The 24,079-nt window shown below is 48.7% G+C and overlaps 3 protein-coding genes across 5 annotated transcripts; 1 reads left to right on the top strand and 2 right to left on the bottom strand.

Annotated features, from left to right (window-relative positions):
* Positions 1-4,839: 4,839 nt before the first annotated feature.
* Positions 4,840-8,742, bottom strand: kctd9b (potassium channel tetramerization domain containing 9b). 2 transcript variants are annotated; one of them, XM_086187768.1, is made up of 12 exons: positions 8,582-8,742; positions 8,307-8,428; positions 8,173-8,216; positions 7,983-8,070; positions 7,775-7,833; positions 7,564-7,692; positions 7,424-7,491; positions 7,250-7,345; positions 6,993-7,142; positions 6,541-6,646; positions 6,311-6,444; positions 4,840-6,097 (listed from the first exon to the last, which is right to left on the bottom strand). In XM_086187768.1, the coding sequence occupies exons 1-12, from the start codon at positions 8,627-8,629 to the stop codon at positions 5,981-5,983; spliced, it is 1,161 nt and encodes a 386-aa protein (XP_086043894.1). In that variant the 5' UTR covers positions 8,630-8,742; the 3' UTR covers positions 4,840-5,980. The 2 variants fall into 2 exon arrangements, with proteins under 2 accessions (XP_086043894.1, XP_086043895.1); XM_086187769.1 differs by having other exon boundaries at positions 7,983-8,067.
* Positions 8,743-8,966: 224 nt separating this feature from the next.
* marchf5l (membrane-associated ring finger (C3HC4) 5, like) lies at positions 8,967-14,839 on the bottom strand. Of its 2 annotated transcripts, XM_086188532.1 has the most exons (7): positions 14,616-14,828; positions 13,754-13,838; positions 12,201-12,403; positions 11,824-11,954; positions 11,578-11,743; positions 11,326-11,492; positions 8,967-10,992 (listed from the first exon to the last, which is right to left on the bottom strand). In XM_086188532.1, the coding sequence occupies exons 2-7, from the start codon at positions 13,780-13,782 to the stop codon at positions 10,834-10,836; spliced, it is 855 nt and encodes a 284-aa protein (XP_086044658.1). In that variant the 5' UTR covers positions 13,783-13,838; positions 14,616-14,828; the 3' UTR covers positions 8,967-10,833. The 2 variants fall into 2 exon arrangements, with proteins under 2 accessions (XP_086044658.1, XP_086044657.1); XM_086188531.1 differs by having other exon boundaries at positions 11,578-11,931; positions 14,616-14,839.
* Positions 14,840-15,429: 590 nt separating this feature from the next.
* actr1b (actin related protein 1B) lies at positions 15,430-22,836 on the top strand. The gene is made up of 11 exons (XM_086188530.1): positions 15,430-15,627; positions 16,853-16,917; positions 17,456-17,531; positions 18,742-18,867; positions 18,965-19,089; positions 19,213-19,429; positions 19,501-19,593; positions 19,677-19,851; positions 20,048-20,109; positions 20,577-20,617; positions 20,965-22,836. The coding sequence occupies exons 1-11, from the start codon at positions 15,580-15,582 to the stop codon at positions 21,065-21,067; spliced, it is 1,131 nt and encodes a 376-aa protein (XP_086044656.1). The 5' UTR covers positions 15,430-15,579; the 3' UTR covers positions 21,068-22,836.
* Positions 22,837-24,079: the final 1,243 nt, after the last annotated feature.

Genomic DNA, 24,079 nt, shown 5'->3' with positions numbered 1-24,079 from the left:
TGCAACAACTGCAGTTTGATGAATAAGAATTAAAAAAAAGATTCCCCAACACTCTGTCCTCACCAGGCTATGACCTCAATGTGAAGAGTCGTGCCTCCTGACTTCCTATGATAACTGAGGCTGCAACGTCACAGAAAGAAGAAGAGCGATGAGCGCCAGGCACAACAATCTTCTGGTTTATCGTCACTTCAGGTCTGTACCAGTTTGACGATAAACCATAAAATTATTGTGCCTGGCGCTCATCGTTCATCAGCGCAGCCAGACACTAGCCTGACAGCAACCCAGGTGCGAGATCTCATGATCAGAGGGCTCGGAAAGGAATCTGGGGAGCAGGTGAAACACATAAGGTTAGTACATCCATAACCCCACTCTCGCTTTAGAGCACAGGTGTCAGACTGGTCCAGTCAGGGCCGTGTGGCTGCAGGTTTTCATTCCAACCCAGCAAAAGCAACCCCTGATTCTACTTCGATCAATCAAGCTGTGTCCACATGGCTCATTTGTTGGATCAGGTGTTGCTTTTGCTGGGTTGGATTGAAAACCTGCAGCCACACGGCGCTGGACTGGATCAGTTTGGACACCCCTGGTTTAGAGGAAGCATGGGAGAGACTACCTGAGTGCTGCCCCAGAAATCATAGAGAGGTCCTTATTCCAGAGACTAAATGGCTTCTCCAGAATTCCGTCAAAGACCCCATTAAGCTACATCAAAGTAGGGATCTACTTCAGGAGATCTAAGGCGCCGAGGAAGATGGCTATCCCACCAGCCTCGCGTATCTGGACACTTCTCGAGGAATCGGACCAAATGTGGAAGGTTGCCAGCTCCAGGAGAAATGGTTGTCATCGGGAACGACAACATTCTGAGTCTGTTAAAAATAGACGGGTTTTTAGCAGCTGGTAATCGTAGGATGAGAAACCAGAGCAACGTGACAGAGATGCAAATCTGGCGACACAAACACGACCAGACTGACCTTCATGAGCCCTGGTGGGACTGAAACTGGAGAACCCATCAGATCCTAGCAGATGACTCAGACCTTTATGACCTATTAGTCTGGGAAGTATCTGCAGGTGCGATGTGATCACTTGTAGGTTTGCATGTAATACAAGAAAGGAGGTTGTTTGTAGTTTAATGTGCTACCAGTTTATGAAGTACTTCAACTGCTTTTATACTGCCTCTGACCTCGAAGCAGGCAGTGATGGCGGCATGTTGACTTCCACCTAAAACCTGGATCGGCCGCCACACAAACAGCTCTGACCTCAACGCAAACGCTTCCAGACCGGAGCTGCAGTTGGTGAGCGTTGGTAAAATCCACCCAAAGGAAACGTGAAGCAACTCACTTCTGGGCTCAGACGCGCTGAGAATACGCCCACCAGAGAGTTTGTGGAGCTCACGGTGGGTGAAGCCTGGAGGAGTGTTGTGTTTGGCTGCAGACGGGATGTTTCATACTAGTCAGCTGATTCTGAACAACCTCACCCACCACGGCTGTTTATTAGCTCTACCGCCTCCATTCGGCTGCTGGCAGGCAGGTATTTCTCAACCGCTGATTCCTTTCTTCTCTTGCTTCCTTCCTGTGGTTACCCAGATCTGGAATCAGCCCCTTTCTACTGGAGAGAACCACCAGATGTCCAGAATGTAGTACTGCTACTACCTCCTTCACCTTCATCTGCTGCTAATGTACCTAACTGCTGACCCGCATGACCCTCGTCAGTCAGGTATCTGTTGGGATGCATCTGCAGCGGTAGACCGGCAGCGCTCTAACCCTAACGGCTTGGTCTGAAGTGCCATCCTGCCATTGTAGCTGAGAGCTACCGTCACTGGTTAATGATGTAATCCAGTGCTGGTTCCCCCGACAGCTGGCAGGTTTTACAAGGTGTTTTTTAAGGTTGGCAAAAGAACACATTTGATGGAAAATAAAAAGGAAGGCTCATGAAAACACATTTTCAATGTCTGTTCCTGGTGTAGTGGCTGCAGTTCCTCATGTTAACCACTAGCTGGAGGCGGGTCACCAGTCCAGGGAGTACAGCTGGGACGGTCCCGCACTACGGAAGGATGGAATGATACTCCAAACCCAACCCAACCAAGAAGGTGCTTGTCACATGGCTGTTGATGAGCTCAGAAGCACATCAGACCACTAGAGTCGTTTCTCAGCCACAAACCTCCAATCAAGCCCCCCACCCACCACCTCATCTCCCAGCATAAACACACCGCTGCACTGGGCTGCCCTGGTGGGACGGGTGACCGCAGACCCTAGACCACCTGTTTATGTAGTCCCATGTTTACAGTCAGCTCCAGGACAAGAGCAAGCCCAAGAATAACCAGGCCTGTGCCTGAGCGGGGGTCTGGCGGTGGGCCCGGAGGAGAAAGTGCAGGAATAAATGTGATTTGCTGTTGTTTATTCTTGACAATAAATCTCAAGAGCTGGGAAACAAAGAACAATTAAAGCTGCTGTCTTCTGATCTTGACTGTCGGCCATTTTAAGAGAAAAGGAGGAGGAAGAAAAGAACAATCTCCTGGTAGCCCCTGCAGTTACAGGTCGGCCCATCGTAGAGCACCACCTACAGGTGAAGTCGTGACAGACACCACAGACATCTCCCTCTGTTCAACTTGGTTGAACGTGGAGTATTTTACTCACAAAACTTTAGTTTCTTCCTATCTCCTGTTTTCCACTCACTGGGAAGAGCAGTTGTGGGCTCAGGCTCAGGAATCAGCCGCTGCCCTCTGTCCATCAGGAGCTGACGTGGATTTTACCTGCAGCTGAAATCGTCCCACACTGCACTGGTGATCTAGCGCTGCCCTCTGCTGGCAGGCTGCAGTTAACACACCCTGAGGCCCCGGCGCTCGTGAGCGCGTCATGACAGCGCCTCCCTAACACTGGTTGGGTTTGGGGAGACTGGACCCTCCATGTCTCATGTTTGAAATCTGCACCAGTTCTACCTCTACCTGGACCCATCAGTTAGTTCAGGCACAGACTCAGCCTCTGGAACCTGATAACAGTCACAAGTACTTCAATACACATGTAGCGCATGTACTTTTACAGTTGATACTTGAGTAACCGCAGTGCTATTTTATCTGGGTATTTCTACTTTTACCAAAGTGAGGGAACAGCGTGCTTCTTGTCCTCAGGCCGGTCTCCGCTCGCTGGTCTTGGTGTATGGGGGGACCCTCCTGCTGGAGCAGCTGTGACGGTTTTGAGCTGTGAAAGTCCCCTGACGATGTCACAGAATCGCACCGTCTGGACAGGTGACAGGTTTCACTGCAGCGCCAACATTTTCCGTTCTTCAAAAATGCATCAAAATACGATGGAATGACGGTTTCTGCCTCTGCAAACCGAGCTGGTCGAGGCAGACGGCCGCCAACCTCGAGTGGAGGTTCCAGGGAGTTTCAGTCACTGCTGCTGCTGAGGTTCTTGCCCAGACAATGTGTTTTAAACAAATGTATAATTCTTATACATATAACTCAACATTGAGAGGTTTAGGAAGCTTCAACCCGTGAAGGAAAACAAAGACACGATAAAGACATTTATTAAACATCGACGACACGCAGACCCTCAGAGAAACCGCCTCCTGCTGGTTTCACACCTCAGGGTTCTAAACATCTTGATGGGTCTCAAATCTGGACGACGACGCGTCTCACACAGCAGGATTTTAAGACGACCCTTCGACAGCGAGGAAGCCTCATGTAATTTCAGTTTTCGTTCACCTCATACGTGACATCATGAAGGGGAGTGTTGGACCCGAACCGGGCCAGGCCACCCTGTAATGTGAGCCCAGCTTTACACCAACATTGCGCAGGACTCTGACTGTCGAACATCAATCATGAATACAAAAACAGAAGCTTGGTGAGAACAATTATCAAGCCTCTCCTGGGCCACCTCCTCATTATACCATTTTAATCCTCATGAGGCGATAGTGAGTCACTTTCACCACAGGGAGGAGTGACCCCAGCGCTTGAACTGGTGATCTCATCAGTCACGTGACCCCAACGTCAACATTTACTTGGTCCTTACTAAAAGTGGCACAGGGACAAAGTATTTTGTAGTCCAACAGGAAGATGCTTCATCTGCTGGTTGGGCAATGCTAGCAAGGCCCAGAAGAACGGTTGGGGGACGCGTCGCTAAGCCTGGCGTACAGAGAGAGAAAGATAGGTGGGTGCTGTTACATGCTGGAGCTAAGGCTCGGCTATGTAAGCTAAAGCTAGGCAATGAGGCTAAAGCTAGGCAATGAGGCTAAAGCTAGGCAATGAGGCTAAGGCTAGGCAATGAGGCTAAAGCTAGGCAATGAGGCTAAAGCTAGGCAATGAGGCTAAAGCTAGGCAATGAGGCTAAAGCTAGGCAATGAGGCTAAAGCTAGGCAATGAGGCTAAGGCTAGGCAATGAGGCTAAGGCTAGGCAATGAAGCTTAAGCTAGGCAATGAGGCTAAAGCTAGGCAATGAGGCTCAGGCTAGGCAATGAGGCTCAGGCTAGGCAATGAGGCTAAGGCTAGGCAATGAAGCTAAAGCTAGGCAATGAGGCTAAGGCTAGGCAATGAAGCTAAAGCTAGGCAATGAGGCTAAAGCTAGGCAATGAGGCTAAAGCTAGGCAATGAGGCTAAAGCTAGGCAATGAGGCTAAAGCTAGGCAATGAGGCTAAGGCTAGGCAATGAGGCTAAGGCTAGGCAATGAGGCTAAAGCTAGGTAGTACAGACATGCTAATCCTGACACAGACTAATCACAACCACCATGTTTCTGTGAATGGCATGTGCTTCCTGTTGTGTTGGTTTCGGGTTCCCGCAGGTTTAAATTTGCTAAATCTAAGACTTTTTAAAGTATTTTAAGGAAGTTTCAAAAAGAAAATCTGAGACTTGTGTGTGTGTGTGCGCGCGCGTGTGGGGGGGGTCCATCCACCACTACAGGACCCAGAAGATAGAAGATCTCACAACCCAGAATTAACTTCCTACTCCTCCACTTTTCATCACAATCATACTGAAGACCGACCAAATGTTCTGGACCACGTCAGACTTTCTGTGACCCTTCAGGCGCTCCGACCAGAGTTGGTCCAGACTCCTGCTTACAGATTTATGTGCCAGCTTGCTGACTGGGAACAAATCCTGAATTAAGTCCAGTTTCTTCCAAACATATCAGATTAACGTTTCATTATTTAGGTCGCGATGCTTTAGCCTGACCACGAAGCAGAGACGGGACGAAGGAGGAACTCGAGGCATGAACGCCAAGTTGATGCGAAGCTTTGGTTGACACCATGCACGAAACCTTTTGATCTGTTAATCATACATTCACTAGTATCAAAAGCGTCAAAGCTATTTAACGACAGAACAACAGTCACAACTTTAACAACAGTTTAACAATTTCCATCTTAACCGAGTCATTGACGAGTGCTGATCGCTGAGGCCCCTGTGGTTACTGGTGCCACTCATCACTTACAGCCGCCACTTCTCGTCTCTTTTGGTATTTTATCGTTTCTCCTATTATCGGGCTTCTGGGGTTTCCTCGCTTCCTGCTTGCACTGCATTTACACGTGGGGGGGGAGGGTGTAAAGCACTAACATGCAGTTATACTCACGTTCATGAGTGTGACGCCAAAATGAAGTTTGAAACCCTGGTGATGCAACAACGGCCACAATCACATTCACGGTGGGAAGTGTAACAACGTTGACTCATCCTGACGTCACATACCAGGTTCATTCTAGTGACCCAACAAGCTTCAGCAGTATGTAGTGCTAACAAACGCTAGCATGCTAACACCTGACAGCAGCTTGGTGAACAGCTTTCTAGTTTCACAAACCTGCATGGAACATTTGGCACTTTCATTGACAACATTTTCCTGTTTGACACACACAACCAGTACAACTGTTGAGACTGCCATTAAAAAAGGACTTCTGGAAGCTTCCGCCTCAGTGGAGGCAAAGATCGAACACGTTTGGTTCAGAGCGACATCAAAGCTCGGCATTCACTGGTCGTCCTCGGAGGGAGAGGTATCGTGTTAGGCGTGTTTTACCGCACACTCTGAGACATGTGCAGCGGCGTCAGCATCTCCTCAAAGATGGCGCCCTTCACATTGGAGCCCCGAAGATTTGCCTCCTGAAGATCACATCCTGACAGGTCACAGTTCTGGAAAGAATAAAGGGAGAGTTAAAAAAGTTTGGGAGATTACAGATTAAATGGTTCCCGTCCATGACAGGATGATGGGGGGGTCCTCTGCAATCTTGCTGCGGTCCAAGCAAATTCCGGCTCTTGGGAGGCTGAGCTCTCTGATGTCTGGTATCAAAAGACTACATAAAACATACATTTGTAAGACATCCTTTAATTAATACCCCAGGTTACCTCCAGGTCTGTCCCCGCCAGCGTCGCCCCCCTCAGGTTGCAGTTCTTCAGTTTAGCATTTTTTAGTGTGGCGACTCGCAGGTTGATACCCGTCATCTGACTTCCCTCCATGTCCACACCTTTCAGGTTGGCTCCTGAGATGGAACACACACACACACACACACACACTCACTCAGTCAGTCTCGCCTGTGTTTGTGTCTGACAGGAAACAGACGAATGTGCAGCTTCACCTTCTAGGTTGGCTTTGATGCCAGCAGGATCCTCAAAGTTGCAGCCTCTCAGTGACGCTCCTTCAGCGTTGGTACACAACATCTTCACACCCTGCAGGTTGGCTCCCTGGACACACACACACGTCACCAACCACTTCACACTCAAGGTTAGCTATGCTGTCCATAGGGGAAGGCTAAACCTACAGTGTGGCTGACCGCTAGTTAGCTAAGCACAATGAATGGTAGTGGGTGGGAAGTGTTAGCATCAGCTGACTCAGGCTCAGGTTGTGGGAGTGTCCAGTAATCCTCCTCATCGTCTCTGACAACGTTGGCCATGATTGGTAGCGGCAGTCTCTGCTTTAGCCTTACTGCGATGCTAACACTTCCTCCACACCACCAGCCATGTGCTCAGCTAACTAGCCGGGTCTCAGCTTCCTACAGAAACATCTCCGTCTGCTCATCACACAACTCACATCCAGACACGCCATGGACAGGTCAGCCCTCTCCAGGTTGGCCCCGCTCAGGTTGGCATGGGTCAGGTTGGCTCCTCGCAGGTTGGCCATCTTGAAGTTGATGTAGCGCAGATCCAGACGAGACAGGTCTGCACAGGTGAAGTTGAGACCCTGATGAGCACCGACACAGAGACATCTGAGGGGCGGTGTTTGGTTCCCACGACAGAACGTCTGCTTCCATCAGAAATGTTTCGTCTCCACTGCTAGTGTCGCTCTACCTGACAACGCAGCTCTGACTTGGTGGTCGTGGCCAACAGAAATCTGATGAACTCCTTCCGGGTCAGAGGGGAGTGGTCATCAGGCGGCTGTGAGGCCTGGGGGGGCAGGGTGGGGGGGTGGAGGTTAAATTACCGCTGATGGATACACACCTCATTTGAAACCATTGTTAGCACCTTTATGAGGTTCTCCAGTTGCTCGGCAAGCTGCTCAATCCCAAAGAAGCGAGCCTCTTCCAGCACACCTGCAGAGGAAGGAGCACGGATTAGAAAACCAACCAGAGGCGTGTCTGTGAAGGTGGGCGGAGCTACGCTACCCAGCATGTTGATGCCGTCGTTGATGATGAGCTGCCCGTGTCGCAGGTAGTTCAGAATTGGCTCAAAGTAGTCCGGGCTGCGGTCGATCAGGTATGCCCCCTGAGAGTCCTGCTTGTTGCCCCAAACATCTGGAACACGGAGGCAAAGATGAAACGAGGTCACGAGGTCAAAGCTTCAACTTCAGCTGACAAATGTTGAAAATGGCTTCACCTTTCTCCCTGAACATGTGGGCCAACATGCTCTCAGGCTCTTTGCTGACCAGCGTGCTCCTGTGCATGCACACACACGCACACACACACACACACACACACAGACACACACTTATGTAGCCCACACTTGTGTCTACTGGCTGGTTTAACCTGCAGACCCCCACACTAGAGGAACTACAGTGAGGAAGCCCAGATGCTGCAGGATCTACCTGGTGGTGGTGAAGCAGCGTCCTCCCACGTTGAGCGTCAGCCAATCAGTGTGAGTCTGACCGTCCTCGTGGCCCCTGGAGTCTGCTGCTGGGGGGGGGGGGGGGGGGGGTCAAGTCACGTGATGCTGTGCTGGGTATCCTCACTGTTCTCGAGCTTCTCAGTGATTTAACAACAGAAACATCCGCTTACCTTCGTACGAATCTTCCTCTGATACGTACAACACGTCATCGTCTCTGCAGGTACAAACAAACAGTTTTGACAAAACTAAGCTAAAATAACAAAAATCGAGCCTCTATGGTGCATGAAGCGGCGACAGGTCTCACCTGATCAGCGTGATATCGTCAATCAGCCCGCCGTTCCCGTTAGAAACGCTAGAGGCTCTTATTCCCAGTTTGGTGCTGGCAGCAGCCAGTAAATCCTCCAGGGTCCCGTACACAGCCACCACCTGTTCGACAGCACCGGGACACACACCAACGGCACGTTACGGTGACCGACAGCCGCGTTTAGTATCAGCTAACGGCGACTAAACTGGCGGTTAGCATGCTCGTAGGGACGGATGCTAACTTCCGTTCTCCGGTTTTGTATCTCCATTGTTTACCTTTCCATTCGTGGCCGAGCCGTTGACAAACAGCGTGACTCTCCTCATGGCTAAAGTGAGATGGACTTAACCGTCAAACGGGCTGCGTGTTCACCGGGAAGTGCATGCTCACGGTGGGAGAATCTCCTCGCTGGTTCCCCTTCCTGAACTGGAACGCCCATTTGTACTGACAGCGGAATTGTCCAATGAGAAGCTCAGATTACATACACGAGCCAATCGGAGCAAGGGAGGCGGGACAAAGATCGAAAAACAGACTTGAATTATAACGTTGTAAATAGGTTACAAGCTAGTGAGCTACATACTGTTTTAATAATGACATGTTTTAACTAGTCTCTCAGAGCCTATCCTGTTCAGCCCAGTTAATCCAACTGCAGCCATTTCATTTTTAAAAATCAACTTTATTTTACAAATCACTCTCCAAGACATACAATAAGTTTTTTAATACATACAGAAAGGACCATAATGTTCACGAGGTCATTGCCCAGAGCAGAGGACACAAATGTTGATATTTGTTTTGTCTATTTCATAAAGCACAGCGCCCCAAACCAACACTGATCCAATCTGTTCAGTCCAAACAGAACCGTCAGTCTCTGCCGCACTCACCCGTCATCACACGTGTGGAGTTTGGTTGCTTCTATCTGGAGACGTTGAAGTTTCACCAGGATTGAAACACCAAATTTGATCCAGCATCACTCAAAGGAAAGGATTATCATTATGATAAATACAATTTTGTTTTAAAGCTCTCCTCAAATATCTTTAATAATTTATACATTTTTTTGTAAATGACTCTTGCGAATTGTCTGCTTCGCTAATAATCTTTGGTTGCCAAAACTTCAGCAATTGAATTCATTTTACTGATTCGATGATCAACTTTTTGAGTCCTTTCAAAGCAGTTAAAAATGAGCGTAACCAGGTGTTTCAGACTCTCCCCAGGAGAGGGCGCCCTGAAAGCCTCCTCAGGGAGAGCGAGTCCAACTCCACTTAAGTGGAATCATCACATTTACAGAACACTGCGTGAAATGTCCACGAGGTTCCGCCTCCAAAGCCTTACTGGACACGCCTCCACCCTCCTGTGCAGGTGACCATGAGGGTTTAGGTTTTACACTCAACTTCAAGTATATTTGTGATTGATGCTGACATTTAAGGCAGAGAGACACTGCAAGAGCCCGCGAGCTTCTATTGCTTAGTTCTGTTTGTCGAATGAGTCCAGAATCAGATCCCAGTGAGAACTGAACTAACCCAACGTGCAAAAGAACAACAACGCTGCACGCTGTCGCACAGGAGAAAAGATGGAGGCCAGTGACATCGACTGTTCATTCATTCATAACTTAATGGGCAGAGGAAGTCTGAAGAGTTTCGAACTGTTGGTTTGTGACGGCCGCCTCTGGCTTCTACGATCAAAGCAATTTAAAAAATACCAGCATGCAAAGTAAGAGGTGGCGCACGCTGGTGGGACAATCGTCCCACAGCAGGTGGACTAGTTCATATGACAGCAGCGACAAGGTCAAGTGAAGGTCACTTTTACAAGGAAGATTGACTCGTCTGCCTGGGACCGCTGCCGGCTGAGGGAAGTCGTTTTGTAGTCTGGCACTTGGTCGAGACGTCACAGCGAACCTTCACTCTAAACCCTGCACTGTGAATGTCAAGCACTCACAAGTACTCAAGCAGACGAAGATGCTTTTTTCCTTCCTAGAACTGTTAAGAACAAGCGTGACGCGCCGGTGCATCAGAGGAGCCAAATAACTGGATCATGATGGCATGGGGGATCTAATTTTGATCTCCAACTAAAGTGTTAGTGGATCACTGATCACGTCATGATCAAGGAGGCCTGGATTCTACCAGACGACCAGGAGAGTTAGTGAACGGACGTTTTTGCAAAGTTTAGCTGTTGTTAGCCTTCAGTCTCCGTTAGCTTCAAGCTAAACATACGTTGCTGGCTCGTCCTGCATTCTGGAGTCGCTATGAAGTGATGGAGGAGGGGAAAAAAACATGTTTGAGAACTCAAGACTCCTGTTAGCGGGTACCTGAACTGTAAATACACTACTTGACACTACAGTTTTAAGAGAAGTACTGCTTTACCACTGCAGGGGACTTCTTATAATCACAAAAAGAAAACAAAATGGCTCTGGTTTGTTGAGTTGTGACCTCCAGCTCTTCACAACCCTCCTCCTCCAGTTAGTTCAGCACATGGACGCTCTGGATTTTATGCGAATTGTGTTTTATATGCCCCCCCATTTCTGCTCCTGCCCTCCTCATTCATTCCCGCTGTCCTCGGTGTCGTCTTCGCCGCCTTCGTTCTGTCTGTTGCTCTCTGGGTAGTTGAGGATGAGCCGGTTGGCCTGAATGATGTACTGCTGCTGTTTGAAATACACCTTCAACACTCCCTTCATCAGCACAAAGGCGATGCCTCCCTGTGGGCGAAGAGACGCACGTTCAAAACCTGATGTCACCCTAATAAACGGATCAAAACTATGACATCATGGGCCTCGTTTAGACCGCAAATCTGGTTTATTCTCAAATCAAGTCTTTATTCTGCACACATGGTGAGATCAAACTCATGAAAGCATCATATCGTGACTTCCTCTGTGGTCCCGGCGCTCATCTGAGTACAGCAAACATCTGATTGGAGCTGCAGTCTTAAAATGGCTGCAATGACATCATTGATCTTCCCAAAGACACCAAGCAGGCAGATCAAAAGTTTGCTGTCCCGGTGGAGCTTCACCTGAGTCTAAAGCAGCCCTCACCAGAATCGTCTGCTGCAGGTTGGAGGTCACCCTCCGAAACAGCAGCCTTCCCACCAGACTGGCGATGGAGGGGAAGATGAGCGCGCCACACAGAGTCCTGGAAACAGAGTGGTGGTCTCCTGTGGTCGGCCCCTCGGCAGGGACACGCGGCAGGAAGCCACTTGCACCTGAGACACAGCAGGAAACAGATCCATCAGGGCACAGAGTTTCCTGTATGAGACACTGTGGCGAGTGAGTGTGTGTGTGTGGTACCTGGCTGGCGTTTGGAGGAGTGTCTTTGCCACAGTCGTACAATATAATCCTCCCAGCGGATCATCTTGCCCAGGATCAGCATCACAGGGATGGTGGGCAGACCCATGAGCAGGAAGAGCGGGTCGGCCCGCTCCATCACGTACAGACCCTTTTTATGTCCCACAACCTGCCGACGAAAACACAACGCTGACACTCTGATACACTCCAGCTTCACTTTCTCTGCAAGATTCAGTTTCCCCGGTGGACCTGCATGACGGTCACAGCTCCGTACGTGACAGCAGACCAGTAGACCGTCCCGACCACCACGCCGACGGCGGCGAAAGGGCTCGCACGCGACAGAACTCGGTCGACCTGCTGGAGGAAGTACACCAACGGGCCTGAGAGCAGACGAGGAACATGACTCTTCCTTAAAGATGAATTGATGATATTCCAACAAAAACATTGAAAATCACTGATCAATTTGGGATGAGAGGACACGCCCACTTCCAGGGAATGTCTCTTACGGTACATCGTCTTCAGTCAGACAAGAAGACTGAGCCCCACACTTGTTAGCTTAGCACAATGACTGGCAGTGGCTAGGAGCTGTGACAGATGGCACTGAGGTTCTGCTGCATCCCACTCACCCATCTTGGGGAAGATGATGTGATATTCTGTGCCACACTGCGGGCAGCTGACCGCCCCGCCGCCATTTCCCTTCTGCTTCTCATCCAGCCAGCGCTGCAGACACGACTGGTGGATCCACTTCGTGCAGCCTCTGCACCTGCAGGGGCTCACCCACTCAGCACTGTGGTCGTCCCTCTCAGTGGCAAAACACACCCAGCAGTGTCTGGACACACACACACACACACACACACACACACACACACACACACACACACACAGTGTAAGAGCAGCTGTGGTCCTATGTCAGTGTTTCTGCCACTTTCTCTCACAAGACTGTTTAAGCTCTTCTTATCCCTCACAGATCCCCAGCAGAAGGAATGTGAAGCCCTCAATGTGAGATGTGTGTGTGTGTGTGTGTGTGTGTGTGTGTGTGTGTGTGTGTGTGTGTGTGCGTGGGGGGCTGGACTCCTTAGAGACAGTGATGGACAGAAAGATGCTTCTGAAACTACGCAGCATCCTGGACATCATCACCCACCCCCCCATCAGCTCCTGGTCCAACACAGGAGGACACGGACCACCAGACTCAGACCCCCCACCTCAAAAACTGAGCGCCACCGAGGTCCTTTCTCCCAGTGACAATTAGGGTTGCAAAATTCTGGGAATTTTCGAAGTTGGAAACTTTCCATGGGAATTAACGGGAATAAACTGGGAATTTTCAAAGTTGAAGGCTAAAAACATAAAGATAGTTGGTAGAAAATAATATTGTAGCATAATATTGGCCTAAACGATCAGATCTGATATGCAGTCAGTAGAGTATAACTTGCTATTCCCCAATCACAGGAATATAACACACTACTTAATGCAGGGCGATCGAGGCCACACCCCTACATGCATTGTGACTTTGCCCATCACACGCACAATGATTTCTACATCACTCGACAGCACCAACCAACACCTACAGGCTACATTTGAAGCCACACATACAGTCAAGTAAGTTTTGATGAGTTTATAAGTTAGATGTCATCTAACTAGTTAGATGTCATCTAACTAGTTAGATAAGTTGAAACTAAATTTACCGAAAATTTTCCAGCCCTTTGCAACCCTAGTGGCAATAAAACTGTAGAACACGTCAGTGATTGGACCGTCCACACCACTGTTCTGTCTCCACGTCAGTGATTGGACCGTCCACACCACTGTTCTGTCTCCACGTCAGTGATTGGACCGTCCACACCACTGTTCTGTCTCCACGTCAGCGATTGGACCGTCCACACCACTGTTCTGTCGCCACGTCAGTGATTGGACCGTCCACACCACTGTTCTGTCTCCACGTCAGTGATTGGACCGTCCACACCACTGTTCTGTCTCCACGTCAGTGATTGGACCGTCCACACCACTGTTCTGATTGTTCTTAGTTTCTCCCTTTGTGTGCTGTCTTGTTCTGTCACTATGAGCTGAGCCTGGTTCTCTTTCATTCCCTGTTTGTTGTTGAGTGGAGCGCTGTTAGGAACAGAACCTCCCTCGGTGAAAGAATAAAGGATTCTGGTTCTGGTTCAAGAGGACAAGAGGGTCTCACTTCTCAGGCTGCTCCTCAGCAAGGGCCATGCTGCTCTGCTCCCTGGTGTTCTCATGAATCTGTCAGGCTGCAGCCGGACCAGGACCTACGCAAAGAACCAGAATGAGACGCGGTCAGGAATGCCCCCAAACACCCAGTGGAAGTTCCCTCTGGGGGACATTTGCAGTAGTGGAGTGAAATGTAGTACAGTTCCTCCATTACTGTACTTCAACCTGCTTCCATTCATGTTCTTGAGGTCATGTGTTGAAGGCTGTAGAAGAAGACTACCTCGTGGAGTATAAAATGCTGCAAGGATGTCCAATGGTGGATTGTGGATCCAGTATTATTATAATATTGAAGAAATTATTTAGCCAACAGTTTATATTAGCTCAAGTGGATATTTTCAGTGTACATACAAGTGTCTACTACTCGTCATGTGAGTATTGTGAATTTAAATGGTTTTAAACATTTGTAGAAACTCCGGCCACGGACACCCACCACTCTTAACTTCGAGCTTGTAGGTGACCTTTGACACGGACACGCGCTTCCGAACTCCTTCCATGTAAACTGAAACCGACAGTGAGTGTGGTCATGCTACATGCTAGCATCAGCAACCAGAGCAGCGACGTCACCGCTCGGGTCGAGCTTCTGCTGTTTGTGTCATTCACAGGTAGTTAACAGCAGATGAGCTGTTCCTGATGTCTGTCGGCGGTTTAGTCAGCCTGAATTTACAGTGGAACCCTTGGCAGGCGGCTAGCTAGCGGGCTAGCATTAGCTGAGGAGTTGCTCGTTCTAGATTGAGCTGGAAGCCTCCCGCAAGCAGTCGAAGGTCAGATGGAACTCAGAGAACCAGGCGTGACGCCGCGGTAACGACCAAACTCACAATGGAAACGCGTTAGTATCCGGATGCTGACGTTTCTCTGCTGTTAATCCAGATTGTATTCTGTGTTTCGCTCCCACAGTTTCGCTGACTCTCTACAGTGTGAACCACGCCCACTTTTCCGCAAACTGCTTTCTGATTGGTGTACGGTTGTGACGACACCAGCGCTTTGGAGGCGTATCGAAAAAAAAACGTCGGAGATTTGTCATGAAAATAATAACATATTTCCGGCTATTATCGACCAGAAGGGATTTTAACCGAATCCCGGTTTGAATGTAGCGATCATTTGGGTCTCGGTCGCTGGTTTTGAGCAGGGAGGGCGGGGTTTATGGTCTTGTAACAACATGATTATTACAACATGTTGTACTGAAGAGAGAGAACCGCGTCTTTGGCTCTGCGGAGGAAGGTGAATCAGCCCATTTCTCCCAAACATCTCATGTCCCTTTAAACTGAAGACAATTCTAGAAATCCAGTGCCGCTCTTGGCCCGGTGAGAACACGGGACAGCACAACAACATCCCGCCTGGCTTTGTTAGAAATGCAGGCACATTTGGGTGTCATCTTAAGGCGTGTTCTATGCGCGTATATTTGAGTTCTTGAAAGCGAGCGATGCTACGTGAAGAATTTCCCCTCCGGAGTCTTTGAGTGTCTCTGCTCCGGGACTCTGTGGCTCCTGTTGACAGCAAACAACCCGACAAGCGCGTGGCTATTCCTCCAAAGACTCTGATTGGTTCGTACTCACGTCAGTCAATACAAGTCAGGATTTGATTAGCCAGTGTAGCCGCCAGTCAGCGTGGTGACGTGTGTATGGCGGCGAAGGGGCGGGCCTGACGCACAGAGGAGCAGCGGCATCGACAGCACAGTGACGGGGCGTCATTTTTTTTACATTTTTTACGCGATTAAAACACTAAACTGGGAGGAAGACGCGCGCGGGTCGCTAGAAACACTTCTCAAGCAGCCAGTCCGTCATGGAGTCCTATGACATTTTAGCTAACCAGCCGGTTGTGATTGATAATGTGAGTATGATGATGTCATTCATCCACACCCAAACCGAGGCCGCCGCCTGCTAGCCGCTAGCTTAGCTAACTATTGTGTGAAGACCAACAATAGCGTCCATCAGTCGCATCAGGAGTGAAGTAGATGTCAGCAGTTCGTTCGCACTGCTCCACCTCAGCAGCTAGAAACACGTAACCAGCAGCGAACGCCGGCTGGTGTTAGCGAGAGCTGCAGCTAGCTTGGAGGACCCACCGGCTAGCTAGGCTGTGATGTGTCCGACGCTACATGATAGTTGCCCGTGGAGCCGCTGCTTCCTGCACGAGAAACCCGCACCAACCATACATACTTGAGTGTTATTGTGTTAACCTTGGAACTCGTGTTTATGTTTCAATGTGGCAGCAACACGCAGATGAATACTAACGCTAGTTAGCAGCCACAATCCCACCAGCACCACGCTGATCCTTATTTTCAGATGAACTGTCGACATATCAAGGGGAAACCTGATGATATTAACCGATGAGTCGGTTCAAAAACACGGATGTTTCCATCCCGGTCTCAGTGGTCTCTTCCGCCATGACAGTGCCCCCACCCCGGGGCACAAGGTGATGTTTTGATGGAAATGCTTTGAATCACATGCTAATGGGCTTCAGTCACCAGATCTCCACCCACCTCTTTTCTATCAGTGGGGCTACTTGTTGCCTCGTACATCTCTTAACATACAGAGATTCAGTTCTGCAGTCTTTGCAGTCTTCAGAGTTTGCAGAGTCCTGCAGCGTCAGCTGAGAGTCTCTGTGGCGTAGCTGATCCTCTGTCACCAAGGATTTGGTATTTTGAAATCTGATTTAGTTAAAAGCACATGATGCATTTGAATATAAACATTTACAGAACCATGACGCTAAAATTTCTGCTAGCATCATAAAAACGGGCTCTGTTTTCATCCTGGTGTTAGGGTGAAGTCTGTCCCTGATGGAGTTGTGTCTCCTGGACCTGTTCCTGGTGGTTTGGGTTTACCGTTGGTGCTGTAGCTGGGTTACAGGGTTGGGCTGTTCCAGTTCAGGGATCTTTGTGACTGCTGAGCACAAAGTAGCTGTTGAGTGTTTGTGTGAGCTGCTGGCGGCTGCTGAGCAGGAGTGTGTGACTGCTGCTGCCTCCAGCGCTGTCCCATGACCTCCCTCTCTGACACACTGCTCAGATTCAGATTCTACTCAGATTGGGCTCAAGTGTCTTTTCTCTGTCTCTCCTCAGGGTTCGGGGGTTATCAAGGCTGGTTTTGCTGGTGACCAGATCCCCAAATACTGCTTCCCCAACTAGTAAGTGTTGGTCTCCTTCAGGTCACTTCAGGCCACAGGTCCCGAGGGACCCTTGTGTCTGTAAAGTGTCAGGATTCATTTCAGAATTCCTCAGATTCTCAGTTTGTTTGTCCAACCAAGAAGCTAAAATCTAGAGATGTTTACTCGAGAGTGAGAAGCTGGAAGCAGCAAATATTTGGTTTTGTTCAGTTATAAAAATCTCTGAACGGCGCGGCTGAAGATTATTACAGCGAGAAGGACAAGTCTGTCTGCCTAAAAAGGTGCCGTAGGTTCTTCCACCATGATGGTTCCTCCTTGACAGGACCTAGGGAGCATTCTCAGTACGCCGGCCGGTTCAGGGCTGATTAAAGCATAAACGTTGAAATGTTAGCTGAAGCTATGCTAGTCCGGCTTTGAAAAGAACGATTTCAGACCAACATGTTTACTTGTTCATGAGTTTAGTCAGACAAACACAGTAAAGCCGCTTTGTCCACCATCAGATTTCTGGCTTCAACTGCAGGTTGGTGACGCGTGTCTCTCATGTCTGTGTGTGATTTAGTGTTGGCCGTCCCAAACATGTGCGTGTGATGGCCGGAGCCCTGGAGGGAGACTTGTTCATCGGACCCAAAGCAGAGGTAACACACACACACACACACGTCCCTGCCACATTGTGACAGTGCCAACTTACCAAGCTACGGGGATGGAGACCTGGAGCATACTGTCCAATCAGCAGCAGCCCTGAGCGTGCTTGCTGCCATCACAGTGGGTCAAAGCATTGAAGGTGTCGAGGTTCCACTCGTCTGTGTTTTCCCTCCATCTGTCAGTTCATCAGGATTCACTGCTGCTCGTCTTCCTGTTGCCTGATTTAAATAAACTCAGTTGGAACTTATTTCTGGACACACTGACCAGATTAGTCGGACCTCGCTGAGCGCAAATGTTCATCTGGTCTGCAGGGAAAAGCCATTCAGTTGACCTTTGATGTTCCACATAGAACCTGGGTTCCCTCTGGCGAGCACTTGTCCTGATGTCATGTGACAGTTTCTCAACAGCAGCTTTGTCTTTACAATCTGCTGTAATAGTGGTGACGTGACAGGGATGGGAAACTGTTGATAACCTCTGTGACTGATGTGGTGACACGTCGCTCATATTCAAATTCACTCACTGTTGCGCTGGTCAGGGGTCAAAGGTTGAGCAGGTCACTAACCTTCACAGTTCTGGGACCGTCTACATTTGAGAACCTCCAGTGATGGAGATGCGCATCAGGCCGTTAGCTCCTGTGCTCCTCACCCTGTGACACAAACGTCCTCTGAAAGAAACAACAGTTTTATCTTTGCTTCCAAGACTTCGTCCAGACGAGTTTTGTTTTCAGTGCTTTGAGTCGTTACAGCTGATATTGTCTTTGACCAAATCAGTCAATCAAAACCTGCTGCAGATGTTTCAGTCGTTACTGCTAATGATCATTAGCGTACTTGATGATTAGCATGTTGTCATCTAGCAGGTGTGTTTATATCAGCTTCACCTGCACGCGTCGACCCAAAGTTCTTCACACAGATGTAACAGAACCAGAACATGTGGAGTCAGAGACATGGCAGCACCCATGAAACATGAGAAGAGTCTCAAGTCAAATGTTTGCTGGCGAGCTAAAATGTCCAAGTGGGACTTTTCAAGTCTCCAAATGATGTGGAGACTGAGCCACTGTGTCAGACGCTGTGTTTTACTAGTCTGTGCACTCGAGGGAAGACCTGGACTGCCCTCTATTTGGTTACTGCGGTGTCACCTTCGTTCATTTGGAATGAACCTGCGATGAGGTCACTGATAGCCATCGCTCTGGTCTCGGCCCGTCAGGAGCACCGGGGCCTGCTGTCGGTGAGATATCCGATGGAACATGGCATCGTCAACGACTGGAACGACATGGAGAGGATCTGGCAGTACGTGTACTCCAAAGAGCAGCTGCAGACGTTCTCTGAGGAGGTGAGCCCCCCACACACACACACACACACACGATGGAGGAGGACGTGCTTGCTGGGTCTCCATTGAACACACATCTTTGTGTCTGTGACATTGGCAGCATCCGGTTCTCCTGACTGAGGCTCCTCTCAACCCCAGCAAGAACCGGGAGAAGGCAGCAGAGGTGTTTTTCGAGACCTTCAACGTTCCAGCTCTGTTCATCTCCATGCAGGCCGTGCTCAGCTTGTAAGACCCGCCCACTTTGACTCTTCATCGGATACCTTGACAGATTCGCCATCTTGTTGAATCAAGTTATCATGGTGACATTGTCACAGCAACAGGCATGGAAGTCAACTGTCTCTCTTTCAGGTATGCCACAGGTCGCACCACCGGTGTGGTTCTGGATTCTGGGGACGGTGTGACCCACGTGGTGCCCATCTATGAGGGGTTCGCCATCCCCCACTCCATCATGCGCGTGGACATCGCTGGGCGTGATGTCTCACGATACCTGCGTCTGTTGCTACGTAAGGAAGGCTACAACTTCAACACGTCAGCAGAGTTTGAGGTTGTTCGCACCATCAAAGAGGTAAGATGGCCGCCGAGCAGGAATTTGATATTTGGAAACACGAATGACGACGTTTGCTGACGTGTTTGCAGAGAGCCTGTTATCTTTCTCTCAACCCCCAAAAAGACGAGACCCTAGAAACGGAGAAGGCTCAGTACGTCCTCCCAGACGGAAGCACTTTAAATGTGAGTCCCAGTGCTTTTAATTCCGTGTTCTACCACGAGAAGCTCCTCGCCGTCATGACCAGAGGCTCTGACCGTCTTTTCAGATCGGCCCTGCCCGGTTCCGTGCTCCGGAGTTGCTCTTCAGACCCGACTTAGTCGGAGATGAGAGCTCAGGGATCCATGAGGTCCTGGCCTACGCTATCCAGAAGTCTGACATGGACCTGCGGCGCACTCTCTTCTCCACCATCGTGTTGTGTGGAGGATCCACGTTGATCAAAGGTTGGTGGCGTTGATGCTTCGACCACCAGTTTTGTAGTTTATTCTGAAAACAATAAAGGAAGTGTGTAAAACTCTGGACTGCCTCCATATTAAGATGTGATCTCATATTCCGACAGCCTGGATTCAGAATTCATTTGTGAGCTTTGTGGAAGTTTTTAAAATTCCCATACAAATGAACACATCTTATTCCTCGCAGGTTTTGGGGAAAGACTACTAACTGAAGTCAAGAAGCTCGCTCCCAAAGACGTGAAAATCAAGGTAGGGTTCCACTGTTCAGCGGCAGCGGGTGGGCGGAGCCTAAGCTAGACCCAGGAAGGCTGAGGGAAGTGGCAACCTCCACAGAAGAAAAATAACACCCTCCAATGGTGGCATCTGTTGAATGTTAGTGGAACTTGAATTGTAGCGATGTGCTGCCGTTGATGATGTCATCGTGTTATAATGACCTCTTTGATCTTCATCAAGACTGTAAATGTAAATATAAGTTAGTGTCTTCAGTCTTAAATGGAACTTCGTTACTCCAAGAATGAGTCGACCACATTGATGTTTGAACGCGTAGATTAGCTTAGCATAAGTGCTAATGGGTCATAGAATGTGGTGATGGAGAATGATTACTGTGACGTGTCCAGCCTGCCAATCATCTTCCATGAATGCTCTTGATTGATTGATTGATTTATTGATTGATTGATGACTAAACGTGTGACCTTTGCTTGACCTTCTCTGTCCAGATCTCGGCTCCTCAGGAGAGGCTGTACTCCACGTGGATCGGGTGAGAGCCCAAGAGCGGCGCCGTTTGTTTCATCAGTCGGAACCTGAAACCGTCAACTCCTAAATTTAGTTTGATACGCTCAAAATCTCAAGATCAATCTTTTTAATTAATCACAGTGTTAATGAATGCAACAATCCACTCAAAATACACGCGTGCACACACACACACACACACACACACACACACCCCTACTTGGCTTAAATGTCTGTTTTCTATGGAGGCCCATTTCTGCAAGTAGAAGATTAAGAAAAGAAAAAGAAAATCAAAATGATATGATGTCAAAATGAGATTGAGAGGAGCTGATGGATTTGTGTGACCTCTGGTAAACGTGTCCCTCCTGTCGACAGCGGCTCCATCCTGGCGTCGTTGGACACCTTTAAGAAGATGTGGGTGTCAAAGCGGGAATATGAAGAAGACAGAGCGCGTGCCATCCACAGGAAGACCTTCTAGGCGGGGCTGGTGTCTTGCCATTGGCCCCTGAACTGCCCTTAAAGCTCCACATCACTCGTTCAGAGACCCCGTACCCCTGCACCAGTCATCCCTGGGTCCCTCCGCCGCCACATCCTCTATCCACCCAGCAGCTTCTCAGCCTGCGATGCCCCCCTGCTTCACCCTCCAGCCTGTCCAGACAAACACACGCCCCCCCTTCCATTGGCCTCGTTCCCCTCCCCCCTCCTGATCTTTCTGCCAGTGGGTGCCAAAGTCACCCACCAATCCCCCAAACATTCACTTACTACGGGCTGTTGGGGGTCTGAGGGAGGCGATCAGCGCTGTGGAGCCACATGCAAGTGTTGTGTTGCTCCCTGAACCGACGCCTGGCGAGGTGAACGCCATCATCATCATCAATGTCAATAAAAGTGAATGTTTTGTTTTGTTTTGCTACTGTTGAAATTTCCATTCCAAACCGAAGATATCGAGTTTTATTTGATGTCCTTTTTTTGTCCGTTGTTTAAATTTTCTAACACGGGTTATCGCTTATTTCAGAACAAACGTAGTATACTATTTTATAACCACTGTACAAATACACTCAGGTGGCGAAGCTAATACCGTCTAATACATGAAACTGTAAACATGCAGAAAGTTCAGCTTTTGTTGAAATTCTTGTGTAAAGGTCATTTTGCAGGCATTTTTTGCTCCAAAAAAGACCTTTACACAAGAATGAACTCTTTTAGGGTCCATCATCTCTGGAGACAGATAAGAAGATGGAGGCTCAAGCTAGTTAGCTTAGCACAATGACTGGTAGTGGGTGGGAAGTGTTAGCGTAGCTCCGTCTCTGCCTGCATTAATATCAGGAGGGTTGTGTGTAACCTTGGTGATGAACACCAGTTTAACATGAGGAGACGTTGTAGTGGTAGAATCAGACACGTAGCCGGAACTACTTTCCTGACTGGGAGCAGTGATTTGACGCAGCACCTCCAAAGCTCCACTGGAACTTGGGTCAACAGAACCAAAGGTTTATTGAGGACTAGAAGAGCGACTGCTGCTACTGATGATGATGAGGAGGAGGGTTCCTGCTGGACACACCAGCATCCTGGACCAGAGCTAGCTGATGCTAACACTTCCCACCCACTACCAGCCATTGGGCTGAGCTAACTAGCCTGGATCTGAGCTAGCTGTTGCTAACACTTCCCACTCACTACCAGCCATTGGGCTAAGCTAACTAGCCTGGTTCTGAGTTAGCTGATGCTAACACTTCCCACCCACTACCAGCCATTGGGCTAAGCTAACTACCCTGGTTCTGAGCTAGCTGATGCTAACACTTCCCACCTACTACCAGCCATTGGGCTAAGCTAACTAGCCTGGACCTGAGCTAGCCGATGCTAACACTTCCCACCCACCACCAGCCACTGGGCTAAGCTAACTAGCCTGGGTCTCTGTCTTCTTGTGTGACTGGGGATGATGGGCAATAAGAGGTGTCTAAAAGTGGGTGTGGTCCTGAAGGAAAATCAACAACAGCTGATGGATCTGGTTTCTGTCGGGCTTCCAGGCTGCTGTATTAAACTGTATTAGTTTTAGCTTTGTGTACCTGTTAAATTGGCCACTGAGTGATTATCTGGACTCATCTCAATGGAAAGAAATGGTTAATGAAATGATCGGATCTGTTGTTATTACAGATGAAACACTTCTACATCATCACGTGTGTCGAGAGTGTTGTCAGCTCTTTATTTCAGCTGCTGGCTCCATGTGTCGAGAAGCTACATTAAATTAAAGGAAACGTCTGGTGTTTCTCCACCTGCTTTAATTGTGCTAATTCAGAGATTGCAGAGCGAGTCTTTACACAATCATGAGTCCTATAGAAGTCTGCTGATAAAGATGGCCGTCTCCATGCCCTGCTGTTCCAAAACCAAACCTTAGGATTCAGGAAATGGACTGCAGTTAAAGTGACGTCATTTGTTACCATGCAGCATTGAGGAAAGATGGCGCTGTTACGGCGCTAATGTCCTGCTCAGTGGTGAGTGATTGCTTTATTGCTTAACGAGTTTGAAAAAGATGTGGAAAATTTTGAGCATTTTCATGTGCAATTCCCACCCAGAAGCCCAACCTCACCCGAACCCATGCAGCTGTCAATCCTGATGTCCCGCCTCCTTTGAGTGACAAATAACTAAAACCAAACTAACTAGTAAACAAATATTGGCAACATCATGAAACGTTCCCTTGCTCTGCAGAATGTTTTTCATCTCAGACAAGAAGCAAAGCCTCGTGGGTAGTTGTGTCTCCTCCCCTGACATCTATGGTCCGCCTCATCTAACTGTCAATCAGCTGGTTTTGCAAAGAATTTCATGTGCATTTAACGTAGGGGAGGCTCAGGTGCGATCCAAGCGCTGTTGGTCAGCAGGGGGCGACTTGCGTGAGTTGTCCTGGTGGCCATCTTTGTATGCAGTCTTGTTGTCAAATGAAGATTTAAAACAATTACAGCCATTTTTACATCTTGCTGCTGTGACCTTGTCCAAGTTAACAATAGTTAGTTAGGCAGCTGGTTGCCATGGAAACAGATAGTCTTGGCAGTTGGCACAGCAGAGCAAACCCAGTGTTGCTTTAGATGGAGTTTGATTATAATAAAGATTGAGCATGGCAGCTGCTGGAGTTGCTACAGTTTTTGTTTTAATTTTGTTATTCATGGTTTGTGCTAAATTTACGTTCTAAATGTTCCAAACAGGAAGTGATAAGTGATTCAGACTGGATGTGAAAGAAGCAGGAGACTAAAAAATACCTGAATTTCTTTTCAAAGGTTTTTGTTTTAAATGCAACATTCAGCTGATATAGAGCAGGATGTGTGTGTGTGTGTGTGTGTGTGTGTGTGTGTGTGTGTGTGTGTGTGTGTGTGTGTGTGTGTGTGTGTTTGTGTGTGTGTGGGCCCCCCTCCCCTTCCTCTACTCAGTGCTCCTCAGTGTTTGCTCTCACTTTGTCCTTCGTTCAATATGATAAGAAGTTAATGGCTGCTGCCCCGACTTCTCGTCTCTG

This window comes from Aulostomus chinensis, chromosome 19, assembly GCF_037954235.1.
Source record: "Aulostomus chinensis isolate RoL2024-O1b breed Wild chromosome 19, RoL_Achi_v1.0, whole genome shotgun sequence".
NCBI classification, from domain to species: Eukaryota; Metazoa; Chordata; class Actinopteri; order Syngnathiformes; family Aulostomidae; genus Aulostomus; species Aulostomus chinensis.
The sequence above is the reverse complement of the archived record's forward strand: the minus strand, read 5'-3'. Positions and strand labels throughout refer to the sequence as shown.